The sequence below is a fragment of the Anguilla anguilla genome, chromosome 5 (assembly GCF_013347855.1).
Source record: "Anguilla anguilla isolate fAngAng1 chromosome 5, fAngAng1.pri, whole genome shotgun sequence".
NCBI classification, from domain to species: Eukaryota; Metazoa; Chordata; class Actinopteri; order Anguilliformes; family Anguillidae; genus Anguilla; species Anguilla anguilla.
Window position 1 is genome coordinate 50,931,607 of NC_049205.1, and position 17,377 is coordinate 50,948,983.

General features: G+C 44.7%; 1 protein-coding gene across 1 annotated transcript; it reads right to left on the minus strand.

Moving 5' to 3' along the window:
• Positions 1-106: 106 nt before the first annotated feature.
• LOC118227275 (dickkopf-related protein 3-like) lies at positions 107-8,503 on the minus strand. The gene is made up of 8 exons (XM_035417500.1): positions 8,485-8,503; positions 7,737-8,007; positions 7,106-7,231; positions 6,441-6,521; positions 2,614-2,706; positions 1,366-1,510; positions 769-925; positions 107-352 (listed from the first exon to the last, which is right to left on the minus strand). The coding sequence occupies exons 2-8, from the start codon at positions 7,935-7,937 to the stop codon at positions 283-285; spliced, it is 873 nt and encodes a 290-aa protein (XP_035273391.1). The 5' UTR covers positions 7,938-8,007; positions 8,485-8,503; the 3' UTR covers positions 107-282.
• Between the last annotated feature and the right edge of the window lie 8,874 nt (positions 8,504-17,377).

The window sequence follows — 17,377 nt, forward strand, 5'->3', positions numbered from 1 at the left end:
GCAACGGAATTCAACCCAAAAGTCAAAACCCGAAGCCCTCGAGCTACATTTATGCATTGACACACTGGAGCATGCTGCACAGGCTGTAAGGCATTTCACGATGGGCGATGAGAGCAAACAAGTTTTATTTTACAAATTCATCTGACACTGGACATGAATTTAAAGGGGCAAGAGAATAAAACAGTGCATACTGAATGAGGTTTTTAAGAGAGGAATCTCTACATGCTCTCCAGACAGGCTGTCTGGTGCGTCGGGGTCAAGCAGAGTCGATTGGGAGTGAGGTCAGACCACGTCCAGAGGATCTCGAGTCACATCGTCACTGGAAGAGTGCCGCAGACACCGGGACCCTTGTCTGTCAGAAGGCAATTGAATAAAGGGGATTTTGTTATACTGCATAAAATTTTCACAGTCCAGGGTTATAGAACATATTCTATGGGGTTTGCAATACCCATAAATTACAGCTCAAATCTTCCAAAGTTTCGAGAGTACATGCATGTATGAGGTGTTCAATAAATGGTAAGGCTTCACGAATTGTACTTGAATTGAGTATTGAATTGAAGCAAGTAGAGCAGCTTTCCCCTCCATTCTCCCTCAGTGTTTCCAATCATTTAAATGGCATATTTTTAAAAGTATGATCGCATCACTGCAGATGTTTTCTCCACTAGATGGCAATACAATATTGCCATATATGGCACGCCTGATTGGGTTTTAAGGTCAATAACAGATTGGCTTCCTGTGGACGTGATGTGGATTGTGTTAAAGCTGTACCTGTGAGGCTGGCACTGGAGCCCCCTGGCACAGGGGCAGTGCTCCCGAGGCCCCTCCCCCTCCATGTCCCAGGACAGCAGCTCCATCAGGTGGTTGGGTTGGCTGTGGCAGCGCTCACGGGCTCTCGGCTTGCGGGTGCACACCGGAAACAGCAGGTCTGGCCAGGCCATAGCATAACAGTGGACATCATTATAATTACTATATTCTTTTATATGGGATTGCTTCATTTTGCAAGCTCTAGGCCTGGCAGCAGTTGTTAAAATCTTGAGGAATGTTTTGGAAGCTCTGACCGGCCAAAATTCAGAATGAGTTTAGGATTTCATATCCTGCATATTGTGGACGTGTGCATTCTGTTGGAGATGGTCACTGGTTTTTAAATGTGAAACAAATGTTGGTACTTAGTTTTTTTTACCTTCATTCTAAGGCAAATAGAAAAACTTTATTTCCCCTTGTCTGCGGTCATGTCCTAAGGCAGTGGTGGGAAACATTCTGTTATTTTGGAAATGTTTCCCAAGAGAGTCAGCCCCCATTTCACTTGGATTTCCATCATCACTTATCAGGCACAGTCAAACGATCCCAGAGCTGGCAGCCCTGTACCTCTGTGGAAGGCGCAGCAGAGTGCATTGCTGCAGTCGCTCTGGTGTTGACAGATACTGCCTGCCGCACCCTTGGCACTCTTCTTAGAGCAGCGACCCCACACACACAGCTGTCCCGCGCAGCACTCCTCATCCTTTGTGCAATTCTGAAAACACAAACGTGCACATGCATGCAACACAAACACAGTGAATTCAAATGATGTCATTTCAGTGACATTAATGTCTCATTTCTGATTGGTGAGAAAGACCAAGACAAGTGTGAAATCACCCCAAGAAAAAAGTCTTAGTTTTACAAATAGTCTTACAAACACCTGTACATTTAAATTTAGGTAAGGAATACATTTCATTAATACTCAGGCTTTCCTGATTCCAGTTCTCTCTTACTCACTAAAATTTGCGGACACAAGATGCCAATAATTTGCATTGGCTGTCTGCTAGAAAACACTAAAACCTTTGATGTAGAACTTTTCTCACAGGACCTATTGAGCTGGAGTGTTTTTTGAAAACATTCTGTAACACGGTCATTTCCTGTGTTCCCTCTAAACTTTCTTTTTTCTAACTCAAGGATGTTTTGGTTGCTAGCACATGTTTCCTGTGCACGGAATTTGTTTTTCCAAAACCCAAGTCTAATATTTACCTCACAATCTTACCATTCTCTCTTACTTTCTGTAAAGGAGGGGGAAGAAACTGCTGAGGCTATTTCAAAAGTGCAATTTGAAACCAAGCACAAGCTGTTCCAAATTACAGTTAATGTGTGCTTCCTGCAGCCTTGCTGCTCTACACCACTTTAACTGAGCTGCATTGTCACAGTAATGCATGACCCTTTGTGCATCCACTCATCTTTATTTTGTGTAGCGCTGGATAATTAGGTTGTCATACAGTGCTTCACAGTAAACATTTTCTACCAGAATGTAAAAATAAATTAATACTAAATTCTCAGCAGGAATAACCTTTCAAATTATTCCCTAACCCTTAACAGGCCATTAAATTCAACTCTTTGGAAAATGCAGAACATAAGACGCATAAATGAAAAGAAAGGATCCAAAAGAAAGCCCTTTTAACTGACTGGGTGTCAGCAGCATCACAGGGACAGAAATGTCAAGCAAAAACCCCAGGGGCCCGGGTCCTTCAAGCCCAAGAGGAAGGCACCTGAAATTCCCCTGAATAAAGCAGTGTTGAGTGGGCAAAGCTACGCATGCGAGGTGTCTGTGATCCAACAGTGACGCAGGCGCCGTCGAAAAGCACTCACCGTGCGGGGAGCCTTGCAGGGCAGGCACCTGGACTGCAGCCTCTCGTACAGGCAGTAGCTGCCCTTCTCGCAGTCCTCATCGACGATGCATCTCTGAGGAGGAGGGAGGCACCGTTAATGGCCAGGTCCCAGGTCACAGACCAGCCCGGGTTAAAATCCTCACTCTTCAAATGAGGTTTAAGGTAATTCAATTTGGACCCGCTTTCCATGGACAGACAATGAGGTCTGTACTGCTATTGGCATTGTTGCATGAGGCACTACTCAGGTGGTCCTTCCCAAGCCACAGTAACCAGGTAAGACACAGCAATTACATTCCAGACGCATGCCCTTCCCTCTCGATCAAAAGTAACCTCTGATTAGCCCTCAAGCAGGCAGGAATGGAGGAACATCAAAGAGGATCTGTCACACTGGCCTAGATTTTACAGCAACTTTAACATAAAAACCATTCAATTGTCAAAATGTATTAATCACAAAGTTATTAGAATATAACTTCCAAACAATCAATCGATCTAAAAGTATTAAAGCACATTTTTAAATAAAATTTCCAAATGCTGAGGAATTCAGTATTCTGTAGGAGTGGTCAGGAGATATCTGTTCCAGGATAAGTGACACGCGTGGAATTATTCAGGTCAGGAAATTCCAATGGAACACTTCCAAAGGGAGATTTGGAATCTTGGGATCAGGAATGAAGTATAATCAACAGCAGCTTCACACAGAAAGAGCTTTTTTTCTCCAGTAAGGCATCTAACCATGATTGCTACTTCAGCCTTCAGTACAATATTACAGAGTATTCTAGCCTTCACTGGGGGACAAGACGGGGGAAAAAACAACAGAAAGATACTTCAGTGTGTCGGTGGGAGGGGAGGGTGGGGGGAATGGGTGCAGCCAAGACAAACAGAATGTACTCTTACATAGATCTGGCAGCCCACTATTACTTAAGTGAGAAACCCCCCCCCCCCCCACTCCACTCCACCCTGCACACTGTCTCAGCACACACAGTTGCTCTATACAGACTCAGTTAATCAATTTCAGAGCTCAGCTGAGTAGAACCGCACAATATACTGTCTAGCTGATTTGAAATTGTGATTCATAAATACTACTAAATTGATACGGTGGCAAACAGAGGAGAGCTACATATTGGAAACACAAGGAACAGGGAACCCCAAGGTGCAGGAACATTAATTCTACTTCAGTTCAATGCACTCATTCAGTGATTTAATTGACTTTATAAATATATCATAAATTGAAATTGAAATTTAAAAAAAAAGCATTATTGTAAGATGGGTGGTATGCATGAATAATGCGATTGTGTGGCTGGCGGTGACTGTTGCATAACCACTGCTCTTTGCTACATACATCAGTTAGGGACAGAGGAGATATATTGCCTCTGTATTCGTTTTCCATTTTGCTGAGCTGGGTAACCCTGAATGACCCACACAGGATTTACAGTCAAAGAGACAGTAGAGCAGACATATTAAACAAAGCTTTCATCCACAGAAAGAGTCATATCCTTAAATAATGTGAGATCTGTCAATTCACTACAAATCTTAACCAGCCGTGCACATTTCCTTTACATAACACACAATTTATACAATTTTACTGGCTCAGTAGTTTTATTGGCTCAGTATTTACAGCTCTTGTATGAAACTCCTTCTTTCTTCAATTTTATCCTACATTTTTTCTCTTAAAAAACTACCAAAAATAGTTAAAATTTGCTTTTGCTGTGTCAACATTTTCTACAGACATGTACACCCAGGTGGCTACGGTATAGCTGAATACTCAATCTCTTTTTTTGCTTCATGTTAGTTTTTAATTTTTTTTAATTTAGTGGTGGCTCCAATACTCCTAAACAAGTATAATACTATAGGAAGAAAATTATGGTGAGCCAATGTAGTGGCTTTGCCTGTTAGACTGGCTGATGCTGGTACCTTTGCAGCAGGCTCTAAGCTCGGCGCTAAGCTAATGTTACTGTATCGTGGAGTGAGAGACCAGAGTTAAGTTCCCATATAAGGCAAGCATAGCGACTTATCTTCAGAACACACCCCCACATCACCATACAGAATGCTGACAGCGGGAGGCACCATCATGTGTTTCACATGTCATGTGTCTCCAGGTGTTTTAACTATCCAGGAATGTTCCAGACGCTGGATTACCACACAGTGTTTTATGTCTCACTGCATCTCTGTCACAGGCCCAGTGCCTCAACTCTGTGTGTTTACTGCATTCCATACAGCGCCAAGCACAGACTGTATGATTAAGTTCTGTTTATTTAAAAAGACATACAAAACAAATGCCTGTTTATTGCTGGACCAGAGCTATGAATGAGCATACATCTGTGCTACTGTATTGATTTTAATTATTTAGTATTTAGTCTTCCTAACTTTGTAATGGATCCTGCTACAGCTTACATATAACTGAAATGACCTGGGGAAACAATCACATATTCCTAAATCTTAAAATAAACATTCAATATCCTGCTTCTCTATGAGTCCTGTACTAGCACTAGCAAAATGGAGGTTAACCCCTGTCTATAAGTGAAAAATCATGCTGTAGGCCTAATAAATTCAGCATTAAAAACAATGATTGATCAAAAAGAAACAGGCCTTCACTGCAAGGCCCTGTAGCTTCTCCTCCTCCACAGATTCCTTTGAATAGGGCTTGACTCATCTACAGCCTGTAGTCAAGATCAACAAATCCACTGCAACTGAATTAACTGAAATCACTGCCTGCATGTTAGTCAACCAACATTGAAACAAGCAATGCAGTTGCTGATATTAAAAATAAGGCAGTTACCAAAAATGGAAATAAGGCAGTTACTCACACAGAAAAGATATTACTATAGTCACCAATTGGGCAACTGGCAGTGACCATTTTCAAACCCGTTCAGAACTGGTCCTGGATCAGAAGCGGCAGAAGCCGTGGACACATGACCAAATGCAACTCAATAAACCACCCCTCTCCCAACCTCAGAAAAGCATGAATGTGACTCATCCGCTCCAAATAATGTACGTAGTGACTCTGGCTTAACCATAGTCTGGGCACCAAACGCACCGCAACTGAGCAGGAAACGTGACTCAGCTTTACTGTACGAGTTACCATAGCAACTGCATGGCAGTGTTTGGTGTGCTGAAACGCTAATGGGGTGAGTTAGAGGTGGAGGTCTGATACTGGCCACTCCATCTCACATTCAGTGTAGTGCTTAAAGCATTAGTTCCACAACATAAGACACAATGAGGATAATAATCGTCCAAATAAGAATGTCACTAATGTAATTTATTGTGGAGGAAGGTCACCATTACCTAAAAGGGACACTGGGCCAATGCTGCTGCCTCTTACAGAGGAAAAAAAAGGAAAAGAAAAAAAAAAAAAAAAAAAAAAAAAAAAAAACTACAAAATGCCTACAAACCTCTTTGTGGATTGAGGCTTCCAGGGAGAGGGTCGGCAATTACCCAGAGAGATGTTTAGCGCAGACTTGTGTGTGTAAACATCACAAAGACACCATAGAAATGTTTAGAGCTAATTATAAAGACATCAAGCACACAACACTGATTGGATAACTGGAACACAAATGTATGCCTCATACAAAACATATTATAAACCACAGACAATATGATTGTATTCAAATACATATAGAAATACAGCAGTGTTCTGAAAAACGTGTGCTGGACATTTCAGAGGAAGCTTATGCTAGACTGTACCTTCCCAGTTTGACTGAGGAGGTTGTAGTGAAAAGGGGTTCACCTCACGCCTCTCCGAGCGTATAGGGTCACCTGAAGTGATGTGCAAACAAGTTTACCAAGACAATGGGCAGATGGAACACAACTCACATAATCAATCTCATTCCCTCTGCCACTGGATTGGATCACGGTCCTGGAAAAGTGAGTCGCTCCAGTTCTATTGTCCGTTTCCTGGAAGTAATTTTTTTTTTTTAAGATCTAAATGCCCATCAGAATAATTATATCTACTTTAGAGACAACACACTCTGACCCAAGGAACCCTTGTTTTAGCTTGCTCCAAAGTCTTTAATATTCCATTTGGTGAATTTGCTTCAGATAGTCCAAATTGTTATATGTCCAGTCCTTTCAGTAATTTATTATGTCTGGGAGTCTCAGGACTGTGTATGTCATTGTATTTGGTTCAATTAAGAGTCATATTTCTCCTTCCACTCCTCATCTTCACATGCCCATGTCAATGTCCATAATTTACAAAATTAATCTGTAAAGGATCTTAATGACAATATGCAAGGGCAAATAAGGGCTATAGCAACTGTGAGGCCAGTAGAGTGTAAAACAGCACTGGGCTCAAAATAAAAGTATTAAAATACTGCAGAACATTCACCTGAAGCGATCAATGTAAGAGGTAGTAGTCTAATTCAGTTAGAAAAAAAAAGAAAAAAAAGGTAAACCGACTGTTTTTGGTTTTTTGCTTTTAAAAAAATGCTAGATACTTTAAATCATTTAATTACAGCACATTAAGCATGCATTGATAATACCTTATCAGTTTGCTCTATGGTGTAGACGGATTGGTTTCCCGCTTTCTTCACATGTATCCTTCCGTCGTGATAACTCAAAGGCAGGTCATGGCCATAAAAGCCCAGTCTGGCGCTTTCATTGTCCATCTTTAAAGGAGACATTTAAAAAATGCATGACGAGTTGGCTCAGAAAGCAATTCAGCTCAGACAAGTCATGTCTTTATAGAAGTTCGGGCCAGTATTAATATTGTAAATTAAGTTGTATCATCACTGAACATTAAATTAGTACATCCACCTAGCATTATGCCTTTTTGCTAAAAGTTATGGCGCAAATATGCGTGATAGTTCCAGGGAGATAATATTACATTGCCATTATATGAATGTAATGGCAATATAAGCACAAGATGAATTTTAGCCTACGCATGCAATTCTGAAATTAAAAAGATTGCTGCGTGAATGTTCTTACGAAGTAATCATTTAAATATTTAACCATATATTGTACTATATTCTTAAGTGTCTCAAATGCGACAATAAAAGTGTTCATAACTGTTGGCAGTTATAAAAGTAGCCTTAGTGGAAATGGTATTTGGTAAAGAAGGGCATCCCGAAGCGCTTTGTTTTATGCACAGTGAAGAAATGGAAACGGAATTACCTTGTGCACCGCCTCCTCCAATTTATGCTGCGTGTCTTCCATCAACTTCTCAACTTCTCTGAACATGTCGTTTAAAGTCGCGTGTCCTTGAGCCAAATTAGCCTCTATGGTCTGGCTCATGTCTGAATCCTTAGAAGCGGTCGTTTCAAGAAGAACCTCGCAGATCACAGCCAGCCGAAGCATAATCTCGGTGGGCGACATTGTCCTGCCTTCTGGACACACGTCTATAAAGCAAGTTCCCTGGATACGGTCTGCTAGCGTAGCCTAGACTCTGACGAGAAGAGAAGCGGAAAAGAACTTTAACCGTGTAGCATCCTTTTCGCCGACCCACTGGAGCCCCCTGAGAGTCCTCACGTTATAGGCTACATTTACAGCAGAGGAAACCAACCCTGTTCCTAGAGATGTACCGTCCTGTAGGTTTTCATTCCAACCCTAGTAAAGCGCATCTCATTCAACAACTAAGGGCTCTTGTTGGGCTCCTAATTAGTAGAGTCAGGTGTGGCAAATTAGTGTTGAAATGAAAACCTACAGGACGGTAGGTATCCAGGAACAGGGTCGGTTACCACTGATTTAGATGAACGATCCAAGTTTTCCCAAGTTGTGTGCAGGGAATGCATCTTGCGTCCACGAACAGGTCATTTAAATAAGTAATTTCAACTTTATTTTGGCATCATTTGTTAATTGTCAAATCAAGTATGCCTACTTGAATGCATTTAGCGGACGCACGTATTGAGAGCGACTTACATACCTGCATACATAGGCTACCTATAGGGTTTTGACAACGAACGAACAGTGCAGATACATTCAGGATTATGAAATTATTTTTATAACCCTGGGGAGCTGCAGGGTCTGCGGGTTTTTGTTTTCACCTTAAATACAACAACCACTTAGATAAATAAAGAAAATAAATCAGGTGAGGTGAGTAACTGTGTAATCAACTGCTTTGGTCAATTAAGTGCCGAGTAAGAACAAAAGCCAGCAGAACCTGCGGCTCTCCAGGACCTGGGTTGGCCACCCCTATAGGCTCTTACAACAATAAGGGATAGGCTACTTAAGGATGTACAAGGGAGAATATGCTACATTATACATCAAAGGAAAACTTTTGGTCTGAACAGGATCTTAGGTTTGCTATAATGAGTCTTATAATGATGCAATTAATGGATTAAGGACCATAAATGTATCCGATATAAATAATTACTGTATGTCTGAAGTAGCCTAATCTAGTCTCGGGAATGTTGCACTACAACATTGGTAGGTATTGATACATGTATGGCTTGTTATTACTCATAAACGCCCCAAGATGGCGATGTCATCTAATCTTATATTTGCTCAAAATATTCTCTAAACTACAAGGAATATTATCTCATGTTATATTTGTTTCATATTTTTAAGTATGAATTACAATTAATGGTTTGTGCACAGAGGGGTTAGTCTTCATCCAATATTAAGTAGTTTTTTGTGTAGCGTAGGCTACTTGTAAGTGCAACCAAAGTGGGTTCACATTCATTTCAATGTATTTTGGGGTCCATATCCAACTGTCATATTTCTAAAAATACACAGTTAAATGTTTTATATATCTACAATCATGAATTGATGATGTTTCCTGTGGCTTAAAAATACATATGGAAAGAAAGCCTAGTGTGTTAGTCATAATATAACATAATGATGAGGACAGGCCATTCAGTCCAACAATGCTCATAATTTTTCCTGACTAAATTGTACGTAGTGCTGTGATTACATTACAAACTTGATAGTATCTAACATCATATCATATTGGAAAATACCCGGCATTTCTCTCTCTACTACATGACCTGGCAGGCTTTTCCACACATTGACTACTCTCTGCATGAAAAAATTATTTGTAATGTCTGTACAGAATCTATGTTTTGCTAATTTCCATTTATGCCCTCTCATTCTACTAAGAGAACTCAACCTGAAGAATCTCTTGTAGTTCACTTTGTTAATTGCCTTTTAAATTTAAAAGCATCTATCTAATCACCCCTAAGTATCATTTTACTAAACTTGAAGAGATTAAGTCTTTCCTTATAGCTTTTATTTTTCATACCAGGAATCAATTTGGTTGCCCTTCTTTGAACCTTTTCTAGGGCCTCTATATCTTTCTTGCAGTATGGTCCCCCGAACTGCACACAATACTCCAAGTGTGGTCCAACAAATGTATTGTATAAGATAAGTATAACTTCCTTGGATCTGTGCTCAATACTTTTGGCTATATATCCCAGCAACCTGTTGGCCTTTTTTACTGCTAGAGCACAGGGCCTAGAACCTGAAAGGCTTTGTTCAAGAACCCGTCATGGTCTTTTGCTGCTGCAGCCCATCTGCTTTGAGATTTGATGCGTTGTGCATTCAGAGACGCCCTTCTGTACACCACTGTTATAAAAAGATGTTATTTGAGCATATGCAGCCTTTTGGTTAGGTTGAACAAGTCTATTAATAATCCTCATTAACAAGGTTTTTGGCCACAGAACTGCTACTCACTGGATGTTTTTGGTTTATCACACCTTTCTCTGTAAACACCACACCATTCTCTGGTGAAACCAAATGCATTTTTAAAAAATCTTTAATAAAAATTGAGAAAGTTCACATGTGGTTAAAGTGCACAGTTTGATTTTAACAGAGTTGTGGAGTACAGAGTCAAACATTATGGAGCACACTATATGCAGTTGAAGACCAAAACATATCAGGAAGAAAAAAGGTGTCTTCTATTGATAATTCCTCATAATTAGCAGTGTGTTTCTGCCCTGCACATAAATCATTTGTGCAGCCAATGTCCGATATGTAGGTCTACTTGCAATTTCCACCCCTGAGTAATATCCTGCCACCAACTCAAATCTAATTTATAGTTTTGTGTATTAGGATTTTAAATTCAGAAAATGACTGCTACCATAAGATTAACTTTTTTTAAATTTTGGTTTGACAGGGTGACAAAATGGTGGTCGATGTCTGTATATCTCGTTATCACCTACCTCATCCGAATGCAAAATGGAACATGAAACTTTCCACACCTACGTAAAATAATATGAAGTTGGTTGCCTGGAAATGAGGGATAATCATTAAAGACATGTTGTAGTCTGTATTTCCCGGTCACTTGTCTCCCCAGTACTGTCTCTGTGTCTGTGTTCCCTGAGCTGCTTCACTCCCCTGTACTTGTGTGATTTCACTATTCGGGTGGTTCCGGGTTTTCGTGGTTTCCCCCCTTCTTTCCAGTCTCGCTTTACTTTCTTCCTGCTGATTTCTAGTTTTACTAATTTCTACTAATCCCTACTAACTTATAGATTGTAAAGTACTAACCTCGCTAATATACTAACATGTGAATATTACTAATGGACTAACACACACTAGTTTTGGGTTTTTGATAGTTTAGATCACTATACTAATACATTAACCAGTCTCCCCTTTTCCATGCTGCGCTGTAGCTCCGCCCCTTTTCTTTCTAGCCTGCTCTAACGCTGAGTTCTGCAATTGCCTGCACCTGTCTCTTGCTCTAACTGCACCTCTCTCTCTCTGCACGTGTTTTACCTGCTAAACCCAGGCCGTCTGTTATCATTGTTGTCTATGTGATTCCAGTCCGCGTTTTGTCAGTCCCCTGTCATTTAATTAGTTATCCTAATGTTCTTCACCTGGATGTTGTTTGTTACTCCGCCCTCACTCACGTAACCCCTCCTTGATTGTTACCTTCCCCAGTGTATAAATGTCAGTCTTTTCCACCATGTCCCTGTCAGAACGTTGATCAAATTCATTGTGCCGATTATTTGTAAGCCTTTGTTTATTGAGATTCTTGCGACACCCCTTTGCCCGACTTCGAGTTTGCCTGCCCCTTTTGGTTTTGTTTGATCTGGTTCGACCTTCGCTTTTCTTTGACTTCTCTTTTGCCTGCCCCTTTGTACCTTCGCTATTTCTGATCTCCTGGTTTTTGACTTTTTGCCTGTCTTTTTACTTTTCTTTTGGAAACTCGATTCTGTACCGCACTCTCTCTGATCACCTGGCTTCGAACTTCGCACTGATTAAAGACAACGTTTTTTGGATTTCCCTGGTCTGCGTGTGGGTCCTTACACAGAACATCACAGTACGTTCTGACCAGGATGGACCCAGCGGACCCTGCCCAGGTACAATTTGTACTTGGGCAGCAGGGAGCCATGTTGGGACGCCACCAGTCCCACTTGGAGTCGGTCTCTCACCAGCTGCAGACCCTAACCTCCTGCGTGGCGGAGCTGATATCTGCACTCCGGGCTTCCTCGCCTGGCTTCGCTCCCCAGCAACCTGCGGCTCCCGCTACGCCTGACATCCCACCTGTACGTGCTCGTGAGCCCGACCTTCCTCCTCCGGAGAAGTACGACGGAGAACCTGGTGGCTGCCGCCCATTCCTTACCCAGTGCCGGCTGATCTTCCAGCTACAGCCAGCTACCTTCCCCACTGAGCAGGCCCGAGTTGCCTACATCATCACGCAGCTCACCGGGCGAGCTAGGAAGTGGGGAACGGCTGCCTGGGAGGAGGGGCTTCCCTGCGTGCAGACCTCCACGCTGCTCGCAGAAGAGATGAAACGGGTCTTCGACCGCTCCAAGCACGGCCATGATGCGGCGCAAGAACTCCTGCGCATGCGCCAAGGGGGAATGACGGTGTCGGACTTCGCCATCGACTTTCGTACTCTGGCTACCGCCAGTGGCTGGGAGGAGAGATCTCAGTACGACACCTTCCTCAATGGCCTGTCTGAGAGCGTGAAGGACGAGCTGCTGACCCGGGACCTGCCCGAGGACCTAAACGATCTCATTGCCCTGGCTATCCGCGTGGATTCACGCATCCGAGAGCGCCAACGGGCTCGCAGTCAAGGGGTCTACAACCGAGCAGTCACTGAGAGGTCCAGAATCACTGCTGCACCTTCTACCAATCTCAAACCTCCTCCAGTCATGATGTCGGACCCGGAGCCGATGCAAGTCAACCGTGCTCGCCTGACCAAGGAGGAGAGGGATAGAAGAATGCACACCAGGTCATGCCTCTACTGTGGGAAACCAGGTCACTATGTCGCAGCCTGCCCGCTAAAAAGACAACGCCCGCTAGTGTGTCGAGAAGCACTAGTGGGTATGGTTCCAACCGAATCCTCCTCCAAACACCGGACTTGCCTGCCTGTCAACATTGAGTGGGATGGACGAACCAAGGGGACCACCGCCCTCATCGACTCCGGGGCCGAGGAGAACTTCCTGGACGCTGGGGCCGCCGAGAGATGGGGGATCCCCTTGGAGAAGATGTCATGCCCCCTAGTGGCCAACTCGCTCAATGGTCAAAGGTTGGCGAATATTACTCACACCAGCGTTCCTCTCAAGGTTCGGCTCTCCGGCAACCATCAAGAGGAGCTTCGGCTCCACATCATTGAATCTCCCCACTCACCCATCATTCTCGGGCATCCCTGGCTTGAGAAGCACAACCCCACCTTGGAGTGGAACTCGCACAAGATTTTGGGCTGGAGCCCATTCTGTTTAGCATCTTGTCTGCGAGAGGCCCATTCTTCTGTTCCTGAGTCACCTCCTCCCGAGAAGCCGACGGACCTGTCGGCGGTTCCTCCCGAGTACCTGGACCTTGAAGAGGTCTTCAGCAAGTCCCGAGCCACCTCTCTGCCTCCTCACCGCCCTTACGACTGCACCATTGACCTGAAGCCCGGCACCACTCCCACCAGAGGTCGATTGTTCTCTCTGTCTCGGCCGGAGACGGAAGCTATGAATAAATACCTCCAGGAGTCCTTGACTGCCGGCATCATCCGTCCTTCATCCTCACCAGCAGGGGCCGGATTCTTCTTTGTGGGGAAGAAGGATGGCTCACTCCGGCCTTGCGTCGACTACCGAGCCCTCAATGACATTACAATCAAGAACCGTTACCCACTCCCCCTCATGGCTTCCGCCTTTGAACTCCTGCAAGGAGCCACCATATTCACCAAGCTGGACCTGCGCAACGCCTATCACCTGGTGCGCATTCGAGAGGGCGATGAATGGAAGACAGCCTTCAACACTCCTACCGGACACTGGGAGTATTTGGTGATGCCCTTCGGGCTCACAAACGCACCAGCTATTTTCCAGACACTGGTGAATGATGTTCTGAGGGACTGGATAAATAAGTTTGTTTTTGTATACCTGGATGACATCCTGATCTTTTCCAAAACTAAGGAGGAACATATCATCCAGGTCCGCAAGGTGCTCCAGAGACTGTTGGAGAACCGCTTATTTGTCAAGGCGGAGAAATGTGAGTTTAGTTGCAACACCACTTCTTTCCTGGGATACATCATCTCCGCCGGCAGCATTCAGATGGACCCCCAGAAGATCCGGGCGGTTGTGGAATGGCCTCAGCCAGACTGTCGTCGGGAACTGCAACGTTTCCTGGGTTTCGCCAACTTTTACCGCCGTTTCATCCGTAATTACAGTTCTCTGGCAGCCCCACTCACCGCCCTCACATCCATTAAGACCCGATTCCAGTGGAACGCCCAGGCTGAAACAGCCTTCCGAGCCCTCAAAAACCACTTCACCTCTGCACCCATCCTTGTTCATCCTGACTCTGCGGCTCAGTTCATCGTAGAGGTTGATGCCTCCAACATTGGGGTGGGAGCCGTTCTCTCTCAGCGTTCCTCCAGGGACAATAAGATCCATCCCTGTGCCTACTTCTCTCACCGCCTGACACCCACAGAACAGAACTATGACATTGGGAACCGTGAGCTGTTGGCGGTGAGGATGGCTTTGGGAGAATGGCGCCATTGGCTTGAGGGCTCTCAAACACCTTTCCTGGTGTGGACTGATCATAAGAACCTGGAGTACCTTCACACAGCCAAACGCCTCAACTCTCGCCAGGCCCGATGGGCACTATTCTTTTCCAGATTTGACTTTACCCTTGCTTACCGCCCCGGGTCAAAGAATACCAAGCCTGACGCCCTCTCCCGCCGGTTTGAACCACCCACCAAAGATCCTTCACCTGACACCATCCTCCCGCGGAGCTGTTTCATCAATGCCATTCACTTGGACATCGAGGAGATGGTTCGTAAGGCCCAGGAGGATGAGGCTGGTCCTAGTAATTGCCCAGCGGATCGTCTCTACGTTCCTGCCCAAGTCCGCTCTCAAGTTCTCCTTTGGGGCCACGCTTCGCAACTCTCATGCCACCCGGGGGCCACCAGAACCAGGACATTTATTCAGAGACGTTTTTGGTGGCCCTCCATGAAACAAGAGATCTTGGACTTTGTGGCTGCCTGCTTGGTCTGTGCCCAGAACAAACCCTCTCACCACCCACCCTCAGGTCTGTTACAGCCCCTCCCCATCCCACACCGCCCCTGGTCTCACATAGCATTAGATTTCATCACAGGCTTACCCCCATCCAACACTTTCACCACTATCCTCACCATAGTTGATAGCTTCTCTAAAGCTGTTCACTTCGTTCCCCTCACCAAGCTTCCCTCTGCCAAAGAAACTGCCAACTTACTCATTCATCACGTTATTAGATTACACGGCATCCCCACTAATATAGTTTCCGATAGAGGCCCCCAGTTCACTGCACGTTTCTGGAAAGCTTTCTGCTCACTGTTGGGTTCCTCCATTAGCCTATCCTCAGGATTTCACCCCCAGACCAATGGCCAGACCGAGCGGGCCAATCAAGTGGTCGAAACTGTCCTTAGATGCCTCTGCTCCAAGAACCCCACCTCATGGTCTTATCAACTACCCTGGGCAGAGTATGCCATTAACTCACACACCTCCGCTTCCAAACTTTCTCCGTTCGAGTGCTGCCTAGGGTACCAGCCGCCTCTATTCCCTAGTCAGGAGGAGGAGGTGGGGGTCCCCTCAGCTGAAGCCTTCATCCGGCGCTGCAGGAGAACATGGAAGACCGCTCGCCTCAACTTGCTTCGCGCCAGCGCCAGGATGAAGGTGACGGCCGATCGCCGCCGCTCTAAAGCCCCCTCCTACAGAGTTGGACAGCGTGTTTGGCTCACCACCAGAGACATTCCCCTACGTGTTGAGTCCCAGAAGTTAGCTCCTCGTTTTATTGGCCCCTTCCCTATTGTTAAAATCCTCAGCCCCACTGCTGTTATATTAAAGTTACCCTCCACCATGCGCAGAATTCACCCCACTTTTCATGTTTCCCGCTTAAAACCCGTTGTTACCCATCCCCTCTGCCCTGCCCCTGAGCCCCCCCCTCCCCCCCGACTCATTGATGGTGGTGATGCCTACACCGTGAACAAACTGTTGGATGTTCGTCGTCGGGGTCGCGGCCTTCAGTACCTGGTGGACTGGGAAGGCTACGGCCCCGAGGAAAGAAGCTGGATCCCCTCTCGCTTCATTTTGGATAAGCAGATGGTTAAGGACTTTCATGTCAAACACCCTGTACCACCGGTGAAAACGCCAAGAGGCGTTTCCTAGGGGGGGGGGTACTGTTGTAGTCTGTATTTCCCGGTCACTTGTCTCCCCAGTACTGTCTCTGTGTCTGTGTTCCCTGAGCTGCTTCACTCCCCTGTACTTGTGTGATTTCACTATTCGGGTGGTTCCGGGTTTTCGTGGTTTCCCCCCTTCTTTCCAGTCTCGCTTTACTTTCTTCCTGCTGATTTCTAGTTTTACTAATTTCTACTAATCCCTACTAACTTATAGATTGTAAAGTACTAACCTCGCTAATATACTAACATGTGAATATTACTAATGGACTAACACACACTAGTTTTGGGTTTTTGATAGTTTAGATCACTATACTAATACATTAACCAGTCTCCCCTTTTCCATGCTGCGCTGTAGCTCCGCCCCTTTTCTTTCTAGCCTGCTCTAACGCTGAGTTCTGCAATTGCCTGCACCTGTCTCTTGCTCTAACTGCACCTCTCTCTCTCTGCACGTGTTTTACCTGCTAAACCCAGGCCGTCTGTTATCATTGTTGTCTATGTGATTCCAGTCCGCGTTTTGTCAGTCCCCTGTCATTTAATTAGTTATCCTAATGTTCTTCACCTGGATGTTGTTTGTTACTCCGCCCTCACTCACGTAACCCCTCCTTGATTGTTACCTTCCCCAGTGTATAAATGTCAGTCTTTTCCACCATGTCCCTGTCAGAACGTTGATCAAATTCATTGTGCCGATTATTTGTAAGCCTTTGTTTATTGAGATTCTTGCGACACCCCTTTGCCCGACTTCGAGTTTGCCTGCCCCTTTTGGTTTTGTTTGATCTGGTTCGACCTTCGCTTTTCTTTGACTTCTCTTTTGCCTGCCCCTTTGTACCTTCGCTATTTCTGATCTCCTGGTTTTTGACTTTTTGCCTGTCTTTTTACTTTTCTTTTGGAAACTCGATTCTGTACCGCACTCTCTCTGATCACCTGGCTTCGAACTTCGCACTGATTAAAGACAACGTTTTTTGGATTTCCCTGGTCTGCGTGTGGGTCCTTACACAGAACATCACAAGACAAGGGTACTTTTTCATCGTGCTATTTTTTCCTTAGGGTCCAAATCTTAGAGGTATTTGTGGCGTGTGGTTTTATTGTTAGAGAATTGGTGGTTATAAAAGGACCAGTCTCGCATGAACGAGATTGCTATGGAAATGATTAATAGAGCAGATGCAGATTTTTATGCGGCATCTTGTCTGCAGTGTCATTGTATCCCACGTGGGAACGCGAAGACGCGTGCACT